At 52.8% G+C, this 20,803-nt stretch overlaps 6 protein-coding genes across 6 annotated transcripts; 3 read left to right on the top strand and 3 right to left on the bottom strand.

Moving 5' to 3' along the window:
* Positions 1 to 1,393: 1,393 nt before the first annotated feature.
* A1O3_04277 (DNA repair protein RAD50) lies at positions 1,394 to 5,311 on the bottom strand (the record flags this gene model as incomplete). The annotated part of the gene is made up of 1 exon (XM_007734407.1): positions 1,394 to 5,311. The coding sequence occupies one exon, from the start codon at positions 5,309 to 5,311 to the stop codon at positions 1,394 to 1,396; it is 3,918 nt and encodes a 1,305-aa protein (XP_007732597.1).
* Positions 5,312 to 6,051: 740 nt separating this feature from the next.
* On the top strand, positions 6,052 to 7,572 carry A1O3_04276 (uncharacterized protein; the record flags this gene model as incomplete). Its single annotated transcript, XM_007734406.1, has 1 exon — positions 6,052 to 7,572. One exon carries the CDS (start codon positions 6,052 to 6,054, stop codon positions 7,570 to 7,572), a length of 1,521 nt encoding a protein of 506 aa, XP_007732596.1.
* Positions 7,573 to 8,900: 1,328 nt separating this feature from the next.
* A1O3_04275 (uncharacterized protein) lies at positions 8,901 to 10,445 on the bottom strand (the record flags this gene model as incomplete). Its single annotated transcript, XM_007734405.1, has 3 exons — positions 8,901 to 10,223; positions 10,282 to 10,330; positions 10,381 to 10,445. 3 exons carry the CDS (start codon positions 10,443 to 10,445, stop codon positions 8,901 to 8,903), a joined length of 1,437 nt encoding a protein of 478 aa, XP_007732595.1.
* Positions 10,446 to 12,585: 2,140 nt separating this feature from the next.
* A1O3_04274 (uncharacterized protein) lies at positions 12,586 to 14,778 on the top strand (the record flags this gene model as incomplete). The annotated part of the gene is made up of 1 exon (XM_007734404.1): positions 12,586 to 14,778. One exon carries the CDS (start codon positions 12,586 to 12,588, stop codon positions 14,776 to 14,778), a length of 2,193 nt encoding a protein of 730 aa, XP_007732594.1.
* A 586-nt stretch (positions 14,779 to 15,364) lies between these two features.
* Positions 15,365 to 16,438, top strand: A1O3_04273 (uncharacterized protein; the record flags this gene model as incomplete). Its single annotated transcript, XM_007734403.1, has 1 exon — positions 15,365 to 16,438. One exon carries the CDS (start codon positions 15,365 to 15,367, stop codon positions 16,436 to 16,438), a length of 1,074 nt encoding a protein of 357 aa, XP_007732593.1.
* An 816-nt stretch (positions 16,439 to 17,254) lies between these two features.
* On the bottom strand, positions 17,255 to 20,242 carry A1O3_04272 (alpha-glucosidase; the record flags this gene model as incomplete). The annotated part of the gene is made up of 1 exon (XM_007734402.1): positions 17,255 to 20,242. One exon carries the CDS (start codon positions 20,240 to 20,242, stop codon positions 17,255 to 17,257), a length of 2,988 nt encoding a protein of 995 aa, XP_007732592.1.
* Between the last annotated feature and the right edge of the window lie 561 nt (positions 20,243 to 20,803).

The following is a 20,803-nucleotide window of genomic DNA, read 5'->3' as shown; positions in this document are numbered from 1 at the left end:
GAATTGGCAGGTGGGTATGTACTCCGTACGTTGGGCCTTTCCCAGTGCGATCGTGATCCTGATCCTGTTCGGCTGGAACACAGGACGAGCAGCTCAGTGAGCCAGGTGGAGCAGAAGACTCCGCGGAAGCCATGCCATGCAGCTGGCCGTTCGAGACACTCGGGAACTCGTGGGAAGCCGAGAGGGATTCGGGTCGGCAGAGGACGTTTCGTGGCATCCCGTTGGTGGGCTCTGGCAAGAAGCGTGGGTAAGGTGTTGGTGCGCTGGTGAGCTCGGGTTGGGTAACGAAAGACGAGGGAGCGTGAGCGGAGCGGAATGAGTCGAGCGTTTGAAACCGAAACCAGGCAACAGCAGGTGAGGTGGAGAGGGACAACGGTCAGTGCGGACAGCCAGGGTCAAAGGATGAGCAGGGCATTCTATTCCCAGCACAACCAGCGCAGACGCCAGAGCAACAGCGCAACAGAGCACAGAGCACGGTGCAGCCATCCTACGTAAAGGTAAGGTCCTACGTACTGTGGAATTGTATCCGGTACTCTTTGCCAGGTACGGAGGACGCTGTACAGTGTACGGATACGGAGCGTACCAAGCTTCAACAATGTCGGCTGCTGTCGATCCGAGTCTGCCTAATCCGTCGTTCCGCTCCGAATGGTCCAACGCAGCCCAGCGCAGTCACCAGGTGTCACCATGTTTGATGATTGCGGGGAGTCACACGTACACGACAACACTGCCTGAAGCCTGACAACTCATCCCGTTCTTGTGTCACGCAAACAGCACGAGACAGAAGAGGTACACAACTTATCGAATAGCGCGGTGTCAGTCCGCTAAACCGCAACGTCCTCAGCGCCATCGCCTTACGCGTCCATGCTTCTCGATGGTCCCTTGCATGCCACTTCTAGCATCGTGAACGGCTCGGCTTTAACCTCTTCTGGAAAGGAACTGCACCGCACCCTAGACTCCGTCTACGCCATCTCCCTACTCGTCCAACCTCTTCGAGCTCTGTGGCCTCCTCAGCCTGTGGCTTGCCCTTCTCCAACCTAGATGGATGCCTGCCGAGGCAATATGTACGGATTATCCGTACCTTGAACACACATGTCAGGGCGGACGCGAAATCATTATATCCGGCGCAGATGCAACTGTCCCCGTAGACGGTCAAACAAATACTGTTTCGCATCTCATTCCACTCGCTTTGAAAATACCATTAGATGTCTAAGGATCTTCATTGGCAATGTCAGCTTGGCCACCCTTGTTTCAGAGAACTGGAGAAAAGAGTGATCTAGCAATTTCGTGCGAGGTACTCCGTACTGCGTGCTATGCCATAAAGGCGGCAGCAAATGATACTCTAGCACATGCAAGCCCAGGCAGCGTTCCTGATTCTTCGCTCTCTCAGTCCGCTTCAGAGCACGTCGGTAATCTTCTGTCGCTCAATGATCGAGTTCTGCATCTGGTCTCGAGAGATTCGATAGTAATACCCGGCAAATTCTGCGCAGTCCATCTGTCGCAGGAAATCCTCGTCATGCGTGATGATGAGGAGCTGGAAGTTCGCTTGCTGTCGCCGGTACTTGATAATGTCGCGTAGAGAATGCGCCAGGCTTTCAATATTCTCACGGTCCAAGTTTGTTGTAGGCTCATCCAATGCAATCAACCCACAATTGGCGCTGAAACATTCGGCCAGTGCGAGCCGGATAATGATGCTCGCCAGAACCTTTTGTCCTGCGCTGCATCGTCCGCGCATGTCCATTTCCGCGCCTCTCTTGACCATTACTACCCGATAGTTGTAGGATCGATTGCCTCGTCCAGACTCATTGTCTGCCCGAATCATGAGAGTGTCGACATCCGTGCCCTTGTACGTCTTCCGCCACAACTCTTCGATGATGCTGTTGATCTCTTCCATCTTCAGACTATGATACTTCATGATCGCCTTGTCCAATGCTCCTCCATATCGTCCCAGATCTTCCACGGCAGCCTTCGTCGCCTCCACTTTGATATGTGCCTCTTTGTATTGGTGAGGTGCATCAGATAGCTCCGTCTGATAATTTTGGAGCAGCTCCAGAAGCTGAGCATCCTTCGATTTCATCTCTCCCATCACTCCGGCCTGCAGCGCACTGAGTTTATTGTGTTCGTGGGTCCACTTTTCCGACTCTTTTTGAAACTTGACTCGGTCCGCTTCAGTATTTTGACTGGCAAGATCCTCAATCTCCGTTCTTAACCGGGCTAGTGCACGAGTTTCCTGTCGATATCGTAGATTGTCCGAGTACCGTCTCCGCGTAGACTCACTGTCCCGAATCTGATCGTTGATCTTATTCATGTCTCTAGTCAATCTTGACTGTTCCCCTTGCAACCGCTCCAACTCCCGCTCCAATTGAATTAGGTCTCTGTTGATGTGCGCAAGCTGGTTTGGTCCGTCCCGGTCGATATAAGCGCGCACCTGGTCGTTCAGGATGTCTAGACCACTGACGCTCTCACTGAGCTCGGACTGCTCGTGAGACATATCTTGTTCCATTGCGGCTGCGCGTTGATCAACGTCCTCATATTTCGCTTTGGCCGTTGCGATTTCCGGGTCCAACTTCTCAATATCATAGTCGAGTTTCTCAAGCGTCTCTCTCTGCTTCTGGTTGAGAACACGAAACTCCTCCACTCGAGCCATCAGTGATGCTTTTTTGTCCAACTGAAAGTCGACGTTGCTCAGCTCGGCCTTAAGATCGCGCAGCTCAAGTTCCATTGCAGACAGGCCAACCCGGGATTGCTCCTGTTCCGTCCTGAGTCGAGTGATGACAATTTGTGTTGCCCTAATCTTTTCAGCAGCGGAGTTGAGTTCCTCTCGGATATCTTCCATCGTCCGTCCACCGCCACGTTGGGACTGTTTGGCGGCAAGGTCTTCAACCTGGCCATTCAACGATTTGATTTCGCCCTCATATTTCGCAATAGATGCCACCGTTCGACCTATTGACTCAACATCACGTTTCACTTGCTGTCGTTGCTCAACAGCTTTGTCGTGTTTCTCAATCTTGGCCGTCAGAGACTCCCGCTCATGGCTCAAAGTGCCCAAGTCTCTCTCAGCTGCAGGAATTTCAACGTTGACGAGTTTCTTCCAAGTGTCGTACACAATGCCCAGGTCAAGTAGGCGCTTGTACTCCGCTTCAACCTCTTTAGAACTCGTGCGTTCCGCGTCCGCCAGAGTTTGCTTCACCAGACCTTCAATGCGTGTCTTCATCCTATCCAACGCTGGATCATTGGGGCCTTTGAATGCTCGGACACAGGTTCGGCAGGCAGGCTTGTCTCCTTTTAGGGCTTCCAAGACTTTCAGGTAGTAATCGTGAAGACCGGCATACTGACCACTGTCTTCCCGTGCATAGTCTGCATCAGCCTCTGCCTGATGGAGTGCCTCTTCATATCCTCCGGGCCCCTCTTCAACCACAGCACGAATCTTCTTGTCGCATTTCTCTGCTTCAGCCTTTTTCCGTGCAAGATCGTCTCGAATCGACTTCTGTTTGAATTGGACTTGGTCCAGCTCCCTGCTAATTGAATCTCTTTCTCTTTCTACTGACGCGGCCTCATGGACGGCATTTGCCAAAACGTCTTGATGGACTTTTTCCACGTTGGCAGGGGTCCAGTCCTGACCAATGAATTTGCTGATGCGGTCGCTGTGAGCATTCAACAAGGTCTCTAGACTTCGCTGGCGTTGTTTGAGTTCTTGCTTCAAATGCGACAGCCTTGCCAACTCTTCGGCTTTCTTGGTCGCGAGGACAATTTCGTCATTCAGCCGTGAGCTCATATCCTCATGAGAGCGAAGCTCAACGCTTGCATCTTGCAACTTTCGATCCCAATCACCTGCCTCTGCAGCTTGTCTTGCCTGACGCATCTTTGCATTTAGGCTATCAATGCGTGACTCAACGACGGCCCTGCTACCCTCATCAGCTTCGATTTTGTCGGCTTTTCTCTGAAACTCCCCGGCCTCTCCATCATTCAAGTCCATCTGCTTTCTTGTGCTGAGCTTGTTGTCTTGCAAGGCAGCCCTTCGAGCAGCCAATTTGTTGACAAGGGTTTGGGCTTCCCGGCGTGCTGCAGTATGCTCGAGCTTGATGCGATCAAGCGCGGCTTTCTGGTCCTTTAATATCTTCTTGATTCTGAGCAGGAACTCTTCGACATGGCTTTCGTCGCTGAGATCATCATAGCCCCTGATTTGATGTTTCGCAGCCACCTCTCTCACCATTTCTTTCCGTCGCACAAGCTGGCGGTTGTGCTCATCCTGTTCCTGCTCGTGCTTGCCCTTCAACATGACCTTCTGCTCTCGGTCCTTTCCAAGCTGTTTGATCTGGTCTTGAAGCTCAATATACTCTTCTTGTCGTTGGCGCATCTTGTCCCTCAACTCGTGTTGTCTTACTTCGAATTGGTCTAGGTTCGTCTGTAGCCATTCATCCGACTCGTTCACTTCTTCAAGATGGAGCTCGAGACCGTTGATAGTGCTTTGTCGGCCCTGGGCCTCGATCCGCTTCCCCTCCAAGGATCCTAGGATCTTGGCATAGTCTTCACCTTTTCTCCAAGCTTCATCGGCAAGGTTTCGGGCATTTCTTATCTTGAGTTCCAATTCTTCTACCTTTGCCCGCATCGACTCCACTTCTTCTTGGAGGCGGGACATATTCCTCTGAACCTTGATGGCATCGTCCTTGTTTTTCTTTGCAATTTGTTCGGAAGCCTTGTAATGGACCAGTGCCTCATTGTGTTTCTTGCGAATCTGCTTGATGTTGTCAATCGCCCTTGTGTACTTCTGTGCCTCAAAAATCTCGTCAAATTTCTTCTTCAGAGTCGAGGGGTCGCTCAAAGGCCAAAAGCTTTCGTCTTGGTGGCAAAATATTACATTGTCAATAATGGCGGCTGAGACACCAAGGTACTTGGGCATGATCGAGTCCAGCTCGGCCACCCGGGATGAGATTACAGTCTTTTCGCCTCCTTTAGACAGACTCAACGAGTTTTCCAAGGATTTCAGAGAACGAGTGGCCTTTTTGACAGTCAATTCTAGACGTCGTGCGATGACCAGTGAAGCCCCATCTGCAGACTTGAAAGATACTCGCACCAAAGCCTTGACCAGCTTGTCGTTGCCCAGTTTGGGATCGTGCACGAAAGCACCGCCGACTTTGGTGTTGGGAGGCTGCATTCCGGTGAAGGCAAACTTAAGGCATTCGATGATGGTGGTTTTTCCAGAACCATTCTGGCCTACTATGAGAGTAAGGGGGGTCTCAAACTTGATTTTCTCCGAAGGCTCCACGGCGAAGGAGCGAATGCCCGAAACCTCCATAGAGTGAAGACGCGACATCTTTGCGGGGGGAGGGCCGAACGGACCAACGAGGCGGAGAGGGGTGAGCTGGAAGAAGAAGCTAGCCCACTGGAACCGTCAGAACCTGTGGTCATTATTTGACAGCGGCAGAGAGTCACGGAAGGAGACTGGCTGGAATGGTTTGATGGTGTGCAGTGAGAGAGAGGCCACGATGGCTGATGGCTGATGCAGTTGCTTTGGGGTGAGGATGAAGCAACGCAGTATGTACCAGTACTGCAGTACGCAGATATGGAGGACCAGCACCGTGCACGTGCTCCACGGGCAGTTCAGCGCTGCGGATGCCTGACGCTAGTCCCAAGGGAGCAAGGCCATCTACGCGCTGTCACGTGGCACACTAGTCGCACGTAGCACCTTGGCCAAAATGCGATTGCAATCCGAATTCTTGATCTGGACACGAAACTTCGATCTTTGATTCTCTCCACCCGTTGCACGTCGTCAAACCACATCCCAGCGAAACAGCGAGGCCGACACTCTAGCCGGCAGTCTTTTCCGCTGCTACAGCCTATGCGGTCGAACGCCTGTCGCATCTTCGATTTGGCCACGCCCAACGCAGGTCCCCCACACTTTTAGGTGCACCAGGAGGACCGTGATTGTTCGACTACGGCGTACCCGTGCTGTCCAGTGTCCAGTGTCCTCCTTGGTCCTGGCCCTGGCGAGCTTCAGCTGCGGTCGAGCAGCAGCGCACTGTGTCAGACCCACTGATCTTGTCGCCGCCCACAATGGGGACTTACCAGCCTGACCCGACGTCTGTCATGGGTTCGTCCTTCGATCTCCAGCAGGGCATGTTGGACGCCTCCTTGGTCAGCAATGCCGATATGGGCTTTTTTGCCGATGGCCTGACCCTCGACATGACTGTTATTCCACACTCTACTTTCGACGAAACTACTCTAGTTCCACACAACCTACTCCAAGAGATCTCAGGCAAGACTGACTCCGCTGATAATATGCCTGCCAACAATGCAGGCGCCGGGCCCTTACCCGCTGGTTTTGCGGTCCAGAGCTCCCAAAACTCCGGTAGCACTCTAACCGAATTCACCAAGAGGCGAAATTGGTCCCAGCGCGTGATCGAGGAGCTCAAAGACTTGATGTACATTTTAACCCCCGATGGCCGGCTTCTCTATGTCTCGCCCTCGGCCAAGAACCTGACAGGGTACGATGCGGCTGATCTAGTAGGGAAACCTATATCAGATTTTATCCATCCCGACGACTCAAACCTGTTCATTCAAGAGTTCAATGAGAGCATTGCCACGGGTAACACTCTACGCTTCTTTCACCGTTTCCGCACCGCCGAGCAGAAGTTCCGCATTTTTGAATGCCATGGTCACCCTCATCTCACGCCCGAAGTTGGGCAAATGGAGCTGTCTGGTTATCCGGTCAGCCCTGCTGGCATCTGTAGGGGGTTTTTCATGATGGCACGACCATACCCGAACAAAAACTCGGAGCTTCTGGATTCATTTCTGGAACATAAAATCGAGAACGTCCGCCTCCAGGCCAGGATTGCTAACTTAAAGCGAGAAGAGGCCGAAGACCTGGAGCTCCAGCAGGAGCACTATCACAAACAATCCGCAACAGTCAGCTCACGGACGAACTCCAATTCAGCCGATATGACACCGCGCTCGCCGTCTGTAGTCTCCAAGTCTGAATACCAGGACTACAACGGCATGCCGCCACCAGCTAAGCCCACCGTATCGAATGTTGCCCTTACTCGGGAGGCTCTTGACGAAGCCAACGCGTATGTTCGACCAGACAGCATACGGGACAAGATGGCGCGGTATGAGGGCTCATCTCACGTCGATTCTATCGAGATGATGACCGGGCTCCGGTATCGTGAGGGCGAGAGATCTCATGGTATATCAACGGGGGGCAATTCTCCTGCACTTATACGCGGTGACGCGGGTATTGAAATCCCGTTCGAGAAAAACGAGGCACGGTATTCGTATGCGGACAAACGACAGAAGAAGGTCAAGAGTGCTGATGAGTACGTCTGTACGGATTGCGGGACGCTCGACAGCCCAGAATGGCGAAAAGGTCCCAATGGGCCAAAAACGCTCTGCAATGCCTGCGGTTTACGGTGGGCGAAGAAGGAGAAGAAGAAAAGCGGCGCTGGCGCCAATACTGATGTGTCTTCCACTGCGCCGGATGCCAGCAGCTCCACCGCCAATACAGCGCCAATACCAGGGCCACCCAGCTCGACTCCCGTCAAGGAGTCAAATTCCACCGAGTCGACATCAATTGAGTAGCGGGAGTCCGCCGATCCTAAGAGATCGTTGGTGCCGGGTATCTCTCGACGAAAAGCGCCCTTTGACGGGAGAACGCCCTCAGCCACCACCAAGCTTTACTCTGCCTTGTGCCGAGTCGGCGCTTAATGGGGAACTCAACCAGCTAGAGTCGGTCAGCTGTATCTGAAGTCAGCCTCCTCGAAGAGCATCTGTGCAGACAAGATGTCCAAGATGATACCCAGACGAGCTATTTACCACACACAAGGCGGGCCGAGGTTCTCCGCCCGCCCCCGGATGTGAGGTCCGGCGCCCGCGGGCCGGTGCACACGGCCTCCACAGCTCCGCGGTTTCGATTCTATCCCGCCACCAGCCGCCATATTAGAGGCTGTGATTCTGCCTTTGAAGAGGCAACCTTTCACATGTCAACCTAGCGCCTCCCCTTCCTACCAGTCCAGCAATGCAGGCTATGCATGGCCCAGCCCCATCTATGTACGACTTTCCACTGGCACTCCAGAGTTGCTGGACCCGACACGACGTAATGAATGTGCAGAATCTAACCCCTCCGGCTGGCTACCTGATGCCACTGACGGAACGAATATCAAGAAACACGAACCTTCTCTTCTTAGCAAGGCTCCCTTCCCCCCCGGCTGGGATCACGCGGTTTTGCAGGAAAGATAACATACTCCTGAGAAGGAGAAGCTGATGCCCACGCCTAATGTTTTAGCAAATGTTGTGATTTGAATGGAACCACCAGAAACATGTGGAGTTTATGCAAGTTGGAATATGCCGCACATGGAGAGCATATTGGCGTTATGAGAACCATGTAACCATGAAGCCCACGCATGAAATGGATTATAGCCTGTGATACGAACATAAGGTATACGGCGTCCATAATACGGAGTGCACACCTATATACACATGATATCTTGTGAGATTATGATTTCTCTGGGCTTGGAGACAGCTTTCATCATCGGCTGGCCTTTAAACCCTTCATTTTATTTGTGGTCTAGACGGTGGCAGAGTCCGAGAGAAAACTCGATGCTATCCCTCAAGAAGAAAATCGACATACCTATTTGGTCCCCCATGAGTAGTTTCTCAGTCTGCAACCGAATCTGTTGTCAGTTCTAGACCACTCCAGCGTGCATCTGCAATGAAATCCTCACCGCATCAACCTGGAGTTCCATGCACGAATTCAGCCCACCTGTGGGCTGAATTCTTCTCATCTGATGAGTAGCTTTGTGATAGCTAGTGAGGCCGCCTTGGCGAAATGCCCTCTTGGTTCGTGACAGAAGATACTCGGCCTGCTCGGCCTGCTCGGCCTGCTCGGCCTAAGCCCTCCTGACAAAGATTCAAGGTGCTCTAGAGGAATCCACGCCATCAGGACCGACGCTTTCACTCGGAACATCAGCTGTCTGGCCTGGTTCGTCCTCAGTTCTCCCATTTGCATCAACGAGTACAATGTCCCCGTCTTGTTCATCCGTTGTGTGCTGATAGTCCCTATCGGCTAGTTGTTCGATGTCATCGAGCTGCATTCCATCAGCTTCAGAATTCTCAGTGGCATCCTTGAGCACGATTTCGAACCCTTCAGAATCCCCTGCCGACGAGGCTGTCGCATCTGTACTGATGTTCGAGGTGTCATACCCCGGAAGCACTGTCTGTGCATCATTCGGATCGGCCTTATTGTCATCTCCTTCACCAGGTGGACTACCGATGCGAATCTGAACGTCCTGACCATCAACTCGACCCACATCCACAGCTCCCACCACGTCGGGTCCACGTGCATGCGGCACAAGACCATCCTCCTCCCCCTCCTCCCCCATGTATAGCCCATGTTCGGCTCCTGCCATTGTCCTGCCAGCATTCGTATGGTGAGGATTCTGGGTCAAAGGGACCACACCGGCCTCTTGTTCCATGCGCATCAGTTCGCCCTGGGTGACAGCACCGTCGGCTCTTTCCGGGACCAATGGGTCCATATCGACCCGGTCGGAGGATAGTGTAATCAAAGGCTCGCCCAAGCCGTCTGTACTTGAACCGCTATGGGAATCCAATTGTGTCGACTCTTCGCCGGAATCTTCACCGGTAATTCCGTTGCGCAACCATGGTATGGGCGTGAGAAGTGCTCCTCCCAAGCTTTCATCACTCCCCAGAGAATTATTGTCGTAACCATTCCTATTATCGCTGTTGTTCCAGAGTATCCCTCCTCCACCGTCACCGTTGACGCCGTTGACCACAGCCAGTGTATCTGAAAGAGGGAAGATATCTGCCGTGCTACTGACACTAACAACACGGTCAACTGCACGAAGCCAAGCTGGAAGCGTCTTGTAATGTTTCGTAGGGTATAATACCAACTCCGCCAGCCGTTGAACGGTATGAGGTGGTCTTTGGAAGAATGATGTTCGTAAGGTGTGGGTGACGCTGTTGAAGATTTGAAGTACAAGAGGGGGAAGTTCATTCGAGGAGTCAGACAACAGATCTTGAGAGGGAGGGAGTGAATCCGGCACACGGCTTGCTGACGAATTTGGGAAGGGAGGCACGGGAGGTAGCGTTCTGATGGGAGTCGACGGTGTCTGGGTGATATTATTAGGGTCTCGGGCTTGGATGGGTGAGGATGCCGGCGGGGGTCTGGTGGTATCGGGATACGGTCGCGGCAGAGGAAATTCGGTGTAGACAATCTGTGAAGGTGTCAATATCGATGAATCTGACCCGCGACAGGCACTCGACTGCGCATACCTGGCTGAGGCGCTCGAGCAGAGGCTCGATCAATGACGGCCATTTGTCACTGGTACGGTCAGTATTTGGTCTTGACAGAGCAGAGCGGAGAGGGCATACTAGTCCATCTCGCCAGTCCTGGCGACATCTTCCAGAATCTTTTCATCCAAGGCTGGATGGACCATCGAGTTAGCGCTTTCTACAGACTCTGGTAAGCGGCAGCAACGCCTCCGGCGAGTGCAGTCGCACCCAGCCCGAACTTACCTAATGACATCTTGTCAAGGGCAAGGGCTATCAAATGTCGACTCGGCCCTCACGACAATGCAATGATACATCATGTCCGCTTCAGAGAGCGCCGAGAAACTGTTGTGATACATTTGCCGCAGCTAAGCGGGAAAGCGAGTGGGATAGTACTAAGATACTAAAATATCCAACTACTCCCCAATAGTCCTAGTCCCATTGTGCCTTAGTCAGCCGATACGGCGTTGACCCTTGAGGCTTATTTAGGAGGCAGAAGCACTCGATCCTCGAGCCTCTCGCCTAGAAGCCGCCCGGAAAGGTGGTGGATGGGTTGCCGAACCATCTCCGTCCTTCCGCAGGCAGCGAACTCCAAATGTACGGGTATACGGATACATAACTCGTAGTAGGTGCGTAGTACGGTTAGATCCTGTCATTCGATCCAACAATGCACGAGACATCCTACTGAAGTTGTCGCTGGAATGGTGAGATATGTGCTTGCAGGACTGCCAGCCTCCCAGCACCCCTCAGGGTCTAGGCACTATTCTGTACCTACCTAAAGACATCCCTCGAGAACAGGTTTCATAGATCAATCTTTCTTCTAGCATACCAGATCTATACTTTACCCTACGTAACCTTAGACTTTAGGTAGCAAGGGTGGACAGACCTTGGGCAGTCTTCTGCCAGCTTTGCCAACAGTCAGATCTTGCCATTTTCATTGTTCTCCGGCTGGGCCTTCTGCACGGTCCTGTCGCCTATTCCGTACTGTAACACAACCTTCCGTTCTCTGCAAGGCAAACCGGTGCTAGCCTGCCGTACCTCTGTGCTCTGTACTCCGTACTCTGTAGAACGCTCACAATCGCAGTGTTGGTGGTCCTTGCAGCAACTATGATAAGCATATGTCAACTTGCAGAAGACTCGAGTCAAATTAGCTGGCAATATTCAGCCGGGTCCTGACACGCTGGCTGTGATACATTGGCACCCGGCCGATCTCGAACGATTTGATGCCCTTCACACCAAGCGAAGGGGAGGTGGCGACTTTTGACGCCCGTTCCCAAGCCCTTAGCTGTCCCCATACCTGATTCCCTACCTTCCGTTGTCAGTCCGTGGTCTCAGGTTGATTCCTAAAACGCCCCGTTTCAGGTCTCCTTGCTTCGCCTCGTCGAGGCTGCCCAGTGTGACAGTCTGGAACGTCAGCACTATTCCCCTTTGCCCGGACATACTCTGTACAGAGAATATAGAGTGCTCCGTATGTGGACGGCATTGGAGGGCTGGCCAGAGCCTGAGCTAAGGGTGCACAATGCACAGTGCACACATGATGCATGGATGGTCGCCCGGTGCAGCTTTGCCAGTGCTGACACAAAAGACAAATGGGTGACCCTAGGCCCCGGAAAGGCGGCGGGCTAGCCGCAGCTGGCCTAGAGAGTTGCCCAGCTGCTCACCAACCTGGGTGCCGAAGACTGGATAGGTCTCGGGGAGCCAGTGAGCTCCTTCACGGTCCCTCCACTGCGGCGGGTACCCCTGTATGCCATCGCCTGGGGCCCGTCTTAGAGGCTTAGGGCTCTTTGGCTCTCTCTTCATTCTTCAGTCTTCCTCAAGTTGTAGGCGAGCTCAGCCAAGTGAAGGCGTGCGTGAGGGGGTGCCGCTCCCGCCGGTGCCCACTGCAAAGGCGCCCGTGTTCGTCCCACTGCAGTGTCCGACCGCGTGCCTTCCAAGATCGGGTGGTTTAGTAGCAGTGCCAGTCTCCTACCAGTGGTGGTTGCAGATGTGGAGTGCTCCCTCCAATCGTCAGCATGCTGTATGTCTCGTTTGGCCTCCCATCCTCGTCCCTCGACCTGCTCTGCTCTGCTCTTTGTTCCTTCACGGCATTGTTGCCCAACGTGAACTCATTCACAGCTTCACTTCTTTATTTCCAAGTCTGTCATGAAGCTGGCAGCCAGCTGCTGTCACTGCTATGCAGCAAGTGACCTGGCGTTAACTGCTTATCGCCCTTGACTCGACTGTCTGATTGTCAAAGCCCGGAATGACCCTACCGCGGTTCAGCACAACTGCCCTACCTTGAGAAGATCCTAGACTCGAGCAGTCAAAATGAATTCCCTGAATATCCCTCCCGAGGGACTCGTTCTTCAGAATAAGCCGAGGCCGGATTCAGAAGATGAACATTCAAAAGAAGCACAACAAGTCTATCGGTTAGACTTGGTGGAGAGTGTGACCAAAGAAATACTGCGGTCCTTGAGGAGTAACGAGCAGGTTCGACTTCGATGTGGCAAGAGGCCAGCCGTGCAATTTGGGAAAAGGTCAATACCCTTGACAAGCAGTGTCGACCCCTTCCCTTCAGAGCTCTTTACCAAATCCTCCGACAAAACTCGCCCTCTCTATTTCTCTGGACGGCTGAGCCACAGACTTGAGGTACAGAAGGCCGAGGAAGACACCGGAGGAAGCGATGAGGCGTTAGCGGCCCTCGAAAATACACTCAGATCCATCCAGGAGCAGAGGGCATCAAATGAGACCAGTATCGTGGATGGGAAAGAGACTATGCGACATGCACGACGAAAAGAAAATAAGCCATCTTCCCTGCTGGGACAGAACTCTGCTCTCAGAAAGGACCACTTCCTGGGAGGGTTAGCAAGATCGACACCATCCACTCCGTTTTTAAGTGCATCTTACTCTCCCAGACAAGGACCGACATCAGCTCCCTCGTCCTCCGGACTGTCCCCGAAGGACAGAATACGGCTTGACGCTATACGGATTCCACTCGTGCATCTTCTTGCTGTCAAACCAATGACTCCGAAGACGATTTGTGCCCAGCTCCATTGCACAATGGATGATTGTGAAAAGCTGCTCGACAAGGTTGCCCGTGAGTGTCCACGGGGCGATGGACTGAAGGAATTGAAGGAGAAGACCTATCGTGAACTGGATGTGTTTAAATTTCCATATCGCTCAACCGAGGACCGACAGTCAGCGATCGATCATGCCATTCAAGCCTATGATCGAATGCGAGTGGAAAAGAGAGATAATCTGTGGCAGCTGTTGTTGCCCCCAGATGAACGAGGAAAAGGGAAGGTTCTCTCGAAGCTCAATTTTGACAAGCGTGTTCCATCCAAGCCCGAGCGTCAAGGCGATGATAGCAATGAAACCAAAGCTGAAGTGTCTGAGCGAGACCAAGTCGGGTCCAAGACCAAGAAGGATACATTGGGGACGCAGAAGAAGCTCAAGGACAAGGCTGGGGCATCGAGAACACCCGCGAAGACAGAATCCAATGGAACTCCCCGAGCAGAGAAGGAATCGACGCAGTCGCAGAGCAAGACCACGAAGCAAGAGGGCAAGTTCAAGTCTTCAGAACGCATAGAAGATTCAGACGAAGAGGCCGATGCTGTTGATGTCGACGTTGCCAAGCCGAAGTCACCACCCTCGAAGACAGGTTCGAGTATGAACAGAAAATCCGAACCCGGACAGCCCGGATCAACACAGTTATCACAGACTGTATCACCTCCAAAAAAGGCATCTCACAAAACATCCTTCTCCGGTTCTTCCTCCAGCACCAGCAGCGGGAACGAAAAGTCTCAGCCTGCTGCATTGAACTCTACCAAGTCATTGAAGCCTCACCAGAAGCCGGACAGCTCGGCATCACGCATTTCACCCAGGCCGCGCCACGATAGTTCACCACAAAAGCCCTCTCCTCTGGGATCTTCCCCTCCGACCACGTCTACCGATCTCGACAATTCTAATTCTAGCAAGGCTTCAAATCAATCTTCAGCTCCTTCGTCTCCGCCTTCAGGTACAGATATGCCACGAACACAGCGCGGGGCCGGAGACAAATACTCTCCGGTCATTTCTGACAAAGGTCGCAATGTGCCAGTTGGAAAGAGTTCAGACAAGTGTCCGATCAAACGCAAAGCAGCTCCAGCAGAAGATGAGCGCCCTGCGAAGAGGCAGCAACCAACCTCGGCTTTTCTTAGCCCGGTTCCTGATGGCAAGCCTGAACATCTGAAACAACCACCCCCGATCAGAGCAGACTCGGAACGCTCATCCTCACCGGACAAGCCGGGACCGAACAGGCAAGACATAATAGAGGAGGCGAGGCGGTTTCAAAAGTATTACAAGCGATACAAGGATCTGTATGATAAGATCTCACAAGTGGACGAGAAGGAGCGAGACGACAAGGACATGGGCGATTTGTGGAGGATGCACAAACGGCTGAAGGAGATGAAAGCCGAAATCTGGCATAACTGGGACAAAGTTGAGAAGGTGGGCAAGGCAAGAGAACTGCTAGCCGTCTAAGTGAGATGAACCGAACCCATGGCAATGACACAGCAGAGAAGGGAGGCTGTGCATTCAAACCTCTTATGAGTGTGCTACGTAGGTACAGCCTATACTATGAATCGAGAAGAACCTCAAAATCCAGATGCGGATGCAGACAGTATCTACTCCGCGCAGGCTGCCTCCTGTGGTGAGCATTGAATCCATGTTGACATCTTGCCTCGTTGTGTGTGATATTGGACTGCATCCTCAAACTTCCTTCCGTTCTTTGCCATGTGCTCTTTCCCACAGTCGTCAGATTGTGATTGTTTGGATTGACAATCCATCAGCTACGATTGTTAACAAACTCGCCCTGGAGGCGGGTCAGAATGGACAAGAGCTACATGTTCGCTTTCCTCTGCTCGAGTCCTTTTCCTCGCAGGCACGCTCACTGTCTTGTGAAGTGAACGCATCAGTCTAAGAGATCGTAATCTCACTTTCACCTCACCTCAATTGACTCCTTGTCCTCGAGAGCATTCTCACACCACCTACGACTTTCATGATCGCAGCTCGAGGCAGACAGCGAGCTCATCATAGTAAAGCCTTTCCGCAGTGAAACACTGAAGCAATGGCCAGAAACAAAAACCGAGAGATAGGTCGGCGTCACGCAAGTGCCACCCCTCAACGACCCCATCGTCCTGTACAGAACTTCATCGATCTCACTCAATCTGACCCATGGGTTCCACGCTCCACCGCCCTACCAGTCAGGCCTACGCCCCTTTCACCATCATTCAGCGGCAGGGCAAGCACAGTTGCAGTTCCACAAGACCCAAAGTCCAATCCGGCCTATCTGTTCCAGCAACTGGCTCTGGCCAAAAATCGTGCCAGTAGCCGACCGGTATTTTCAAGCAAACTAGAAGCGGAGGAAACGGCTGGAGAAAGTGCAGAAGATGGGCAAGTTGAGACACCAACTCCAGGTCAGAAGGAAGTAAAAGAGAAGCGGAAAAAGAAGTCCAAGGAGAAGAAGGAAAAGCAGCAGCTTGAAGAGGCAGAGGCAGAGGCCAACAAGAAGCCTAACAGAAAGAAGGAGCACAACAAGTCGGAGAATGGCAAGGACAAGAAGAAGTCTAAGAAGGTCAAAGAGAAGCCTAAAAATGATATGGAGGAGTCGGTGGAAGACAAGAGACCAAAGGAAGTCAAATACGAACCCAAGGATCAGGAGCCAGGTACATCATTCCCTGGATTACTCCGACTTTACTTTATTCCCTCTCGGAGGCACTTGCTAATCGAATTCACAGTAACTCAGTCTCGGAAACGAAAGCGCCAATATGACGAGGAGATTTCTTCTCGGCGGGCCGGCGAGATTGAAGCCAATGCCATCAACAAGCTCCGGGAAAGCCTTCCAACCGCTCGAATCGCACGGGTGACAAAAGATCTCCAACGAGAGACAGGAGTTGATCCGACCGATATGGCCGTTCTAGTGACAACCGCCCGGGAAACAATCCTCGACCTTGCCAGGCAACAGCTCGAGCAAACAGAGCGGTCATTTCAAACCATACAGACAGAATTGTTGAGAATGTTAAAGAAGCAGAATGACAAATTGGCAAGATTGGAAGGGAAGAGAGTGGAAGACTCTTCTGACGAAGAGGGCGACAACGCGAACAGCCGAGCTCCTGCTAGTGAAGCATGTCCCACCAATTGAGCTCTGCACTGTGCCTTCACACGGCGAGTACCACGCAGTGAATGCAACCTTGGATGACGGGAGTTGAGCAAGCAGAGGAGATGCCTCCAAATTGAGGCAGACTGTGTAGGACAAGGCCTGTCTGGCTGAGTTCTTTTTACTAGCGGACACTGGCGATTTGTGGAATTACGGAAATCCGTTTGGACAGACTGAGTTCGTTGAGCTGGCTTCTCTCGAGGCGCACAGCCGTCCACTCGCAGGTGCTTTAGGCTCCTCCTTTGGGGATACTGTGTCTGAACATGGGGAATGAACTCGGAATATCTGGATCAAGCAATTCCAAAGAGGTGATGCAGATGTAATGGATTGTCGGTCAGTTTCCGCATAGCAACTTGTCGAAGTCTCCTTTCCCCATCTTCTCCATGACGACAGCCCGCTTATAGCTCCGACTGAAGCTCTATTGTATAATTGTGATATCAAGTGCATGAAGCCTTAGCCAGACCACGCTCCCCTGAGTCTCACTCCTGTACAAACGGGCTAAGGATAGGGGCCCCTAAGCCCACTCAAACGAAGATCGTGGACGAATCTCTTATATCCTTGTACGCCACGGCCCACGTTTCTACTTAGCCGTAACGGGTGGGCAGTCACAGTCTCAATTTTTGAAGAGCGAAAGAAGCGCTCGAGGCTTGATGGATATGGATACGGACATGTTCGTTTAACTTTTGAGGCCACCTGAGGCGGGAAGTCAAGATTACATACTGGTTGCCCAACGATCGCGGTGGTTTACATACCATCACCGGCCTTAGGCAGTGAGCACCCCTCACACTGAACCCGACCAGGTTACGACAAGGTCCAGTTGGCACTCCAGACCTTGCCGCCGAGGACGTGCTCCAACCCACTGATGAACAAGGTCTTGCTGGCCGTGTTGTAGGTGCTGTTGGCCACAGTCTGCCCGTTGATTCGGACAATGTTGCTGGGCGGGGGTTGGGGGACTCCGAGGATGGTGAGGTTAGCCAGCGGGAGATCTTGACCAGTGTAGTTGCCCGAGACAGTGACGTTCAATGACCCCATTGCCGCAGAGAACGTGACCAGTTTCGTGGCGTTGGGCGCCAAAGACTCGCCGTCGTCGAGGTATAGTGACCCGGACGCTCTGCCATCAACGCCCGGGGCCACGATGAGCGACCAGCTGGTATTTCGAGCCGCACGGGTGGTTAGGGCCATCTGCTGCGTGGCCAGCACGACCCCGCCGCGGATGTAGACCGGGATGTGGCCCAAGGGCGCCGCGATGGTCGTGTTTTTAGTCGAAGGCACACTCACCGGAGTCTTGTTGTACCAATCATAATACACGGCAGTGCCCTCGACCAGGCCGGGGAAAACGCCATTCACGGCTGTTGCACCCTGCGTGAGCACGGGGGTCACGAGGATGGACGGACCCAAGAAGAATTGGCGATCTGCGTCCGCGAGGGTTGGGTCGTTGGGGAATTCCCAAGCTAAGGCACGCATCACAGTGTCACCTTTGGTGTGGGCATTGTAGAACAGCGTGTACAGGTAAGGGAGCAGCTGGAAGCGCACATTCATGGCTGTTTTGGTGGCGTCGATGACACTGCTCCAGACATACGCCTCCTGTGAGTTTGCCGATAGCGTGTTGTGGTTGCGGTAGAAGGGGAAAAAGGCACTCAGTTGCATCCACCGGTTGCACAGCTCTTCGTCGCTGTTGCCGTTGAAGCCGCACGTATCGACACCAAACATGGGAATGCCAAATAGTGAAAAACTCAGTGCCTGCGGGATGGAGAAGTACATGTAGTAGAATTTCGACATGTTGTCACCACCCCAGTGCCCTGCCACAGTGCCAGAGCCAACAAAAGTACTACGTCCGATGAGGAATGGCCTCTTGCCTGGGATTGCTGCCACCAGAGCGGCATAGGTAGCTTGCAAGATCTGATGTCCGAACAGGTTGTGAACGTCGTATTCTTGAATCCCATTATGATGCGTCGCGTTCGGGGAGACCGCATGTACCGCAAGATCCCCTTGAACGTTGTTGAGTACATAGGGCGGGTGGTTGACATTGCGTTGTCCTGGGGTAGGTGTGGTCCGGAGGTAGCTGGTCGATGATGAAGTCAACCCACTAGCAGTTGTACTAGAGGCGGTCACTGTCGCTTCTGCCTGGGATTGCGATGCCGATGCCGCTGAAGCCGCTTCGGTGGCATTTGTCAAGTTGAAGCCTTCTGGATAGTCATAGATAACATTTCCTGGCTCACCAGGGAGTTTGAAAGGCGGATGTACCGGGTTTAGAGAAATATTCCCACTGCCGCAGCTCCCCACACAGAAGGAAGAGACCTCGCTCATGTCAATCCAAGCACCGTCTACCGGGAGTTTCTGATGCCAGGCCACCAATTGATTTTTCCACCATGTATGCGCCGCCGCTGTTGACCAGTCGGGAAAAGAGGTCAGTCCAGGCCACACATCGCCAATGTAGAGAGAACCGTCGGGATTAAGGAGGAAGGAGTTAGTATCGTTCCCATCATTGAAAGTTTGGTAGGCGTCGCTGGCGTTGGCGGGATTGGGGACGTAAATAGCGCTGTCGATGATAGGTATGTAGTGCTGGCCTCGGTCGTGAAGACGTTTGAGGAAAGCGGATCCAGTCGAATAATTGAAACGGATCGGGTCGTTGTCAAAGTCACGATAGTGATTCATGTAGTCGATATCATTCCAGATGACCTCCAGTGGGATCGCGAAGCGCTCGTAATTATTGACGACGTCCTCCGTAACAGACCAATTCTGATATCCCCAGCGGCATTGGTGGAAACCGAAGCCCCAGTAGTTCTGTAAAGCTGGCTCGCCGATTACATTGAGATATTGCTGCGTCACATCAGGCTGTGTAGGCCCAGAGAAGAAGTATAGATCGAGACTGCCGCCCAGCGTCCTCCATGTGACGTTTGTGGCACGCAAAAGTACTTCCATTCCATGGGCATTTCGCAAATAGACTCCATGGCTCAAAGAAGTATAATTGCTAGTTGCATTGCTGGTGTCCAGTGGCTCAGTGACCAGCGTGGTACGGTTGTGATCTCCGACCTCAAAGTACTTGGTCTGCAGATAGAACGGATGACTGCCGTAGAGGTTGTAATCTATAGGATCGCCTACGTCTGCAGCATAGATGGTTCGAGTTAGGTTGTTGCCCAATCTCAAGCCGTGAATGACCTCGCCTAGGCCGTAAAGGTTGTATTTCTCCTCTTGATGCGTAACCAGTTCAATGAACTGGTTCTCGAATACCAGCTTGGTCCCGGTAGTTGAGAAAAGAACTTCGCCAGTGCCGTTTCGGGTCACGTTGAAACCGAAACCGCTCTCCGAGGTATTTTCCCATGAAAATGTCAGATCACTCGTCGTCGTCTGGCCGTTCTCTTGATTGGGAGCGGGGACGTAATCGGTAGAAAGAAGATACCAGCTCTCATTTTGTGAAGTAACATGAGATGGACGAATGCTGACATGTAGTCGGGCGTTGGTTTGATACTCAACCAAGAGATCCAGATCCTGGACGTCTGTCCCATAGACATTGCAAGCAGTGCCAGCCAACGTCAAATGTGCAGTTACACCTGAAGTTGATGTCTTCACGTTACTCGCCGTATAGCCAGGACAGTGCACTTGGGCATCTGGAGCAGTTGGGTCGTACACATTAGGCAGGAGAGTTGCCCCTTCATCAACGCTTGCCGGGAGTGTGAATTGGGATGCAGCCGCCGCCGTGGATGAGGCCCGAGGGGCAGCAGTTGATGATTGAGCTCTGACGAGACAAGACGCCAGAAGTAGGCTCGAGACAAGAGCTGGCGACACCATCTTGCTCGGTGAAGCAGAGCAATCTTGCCCGACAGGAAGGACGCGTTGGCCGAACAACTCAAGCCTATGGGCACGACAGTGAGCAATAATAGCTGGAAAAGAGGAATTGGACAGTGAGGCTGTTCGACAGAGGGGTCTTGTACCGTCGAGAAGTGGGGGGTCAGCTAGGGAGGAAACACATGTATTTAACGAACCACTCGTCCCATCTTTCGGGACTTACCATGTAGACGAGAGGAGACTTCTGTGGAGAGAATATGCCGCCAGGAGAAAGAGCACGACGCAGCAGGCCATTCCGGTTGCTGTCCGCAGCTTGCGGCACTTGACCTCTTGGTGCGTCATTGATGGCAGGCTGATCCCAGGACGGTCTTTTTCAATTGCAACCTTCTGCAAGATGATTCAAGAAACCGAGCCAGTCGGAGGTGCAGGTGGAAGAGTTAAACCCCCATGGGGAATCTCGTAGCTGTTCGGCTGAGGGGGAGGGTAGGGATGAGCGGTTGGTACCCCAGACATCCCCAGACATGCCACAAGGATCCGACAGCGTTCATGACTGAAGAGAGCGAG

The sequence above is a fragment of the Capronia epimyces genome (genome assembly GCF_000585565.1).
Source record: "Capronia epimyces CBS 606.96 chromosome Unknown aczIQ-supercont1.3, whole genome shotgun sequence".
NCBI classification, from domain to species: domain Eukaryota; kingdom Fungi; phylum Ascomycota; class Eurotiomycetes; order Chaetothyriales; family Herpotrichiellaceae; genus Capronia; species Capronia epimyces.
The sequence above is the reverse complement of the archived record's forward strand: the minus strand, read 5'-3'. Positions and strand labels throughout refer to the sequence as shown.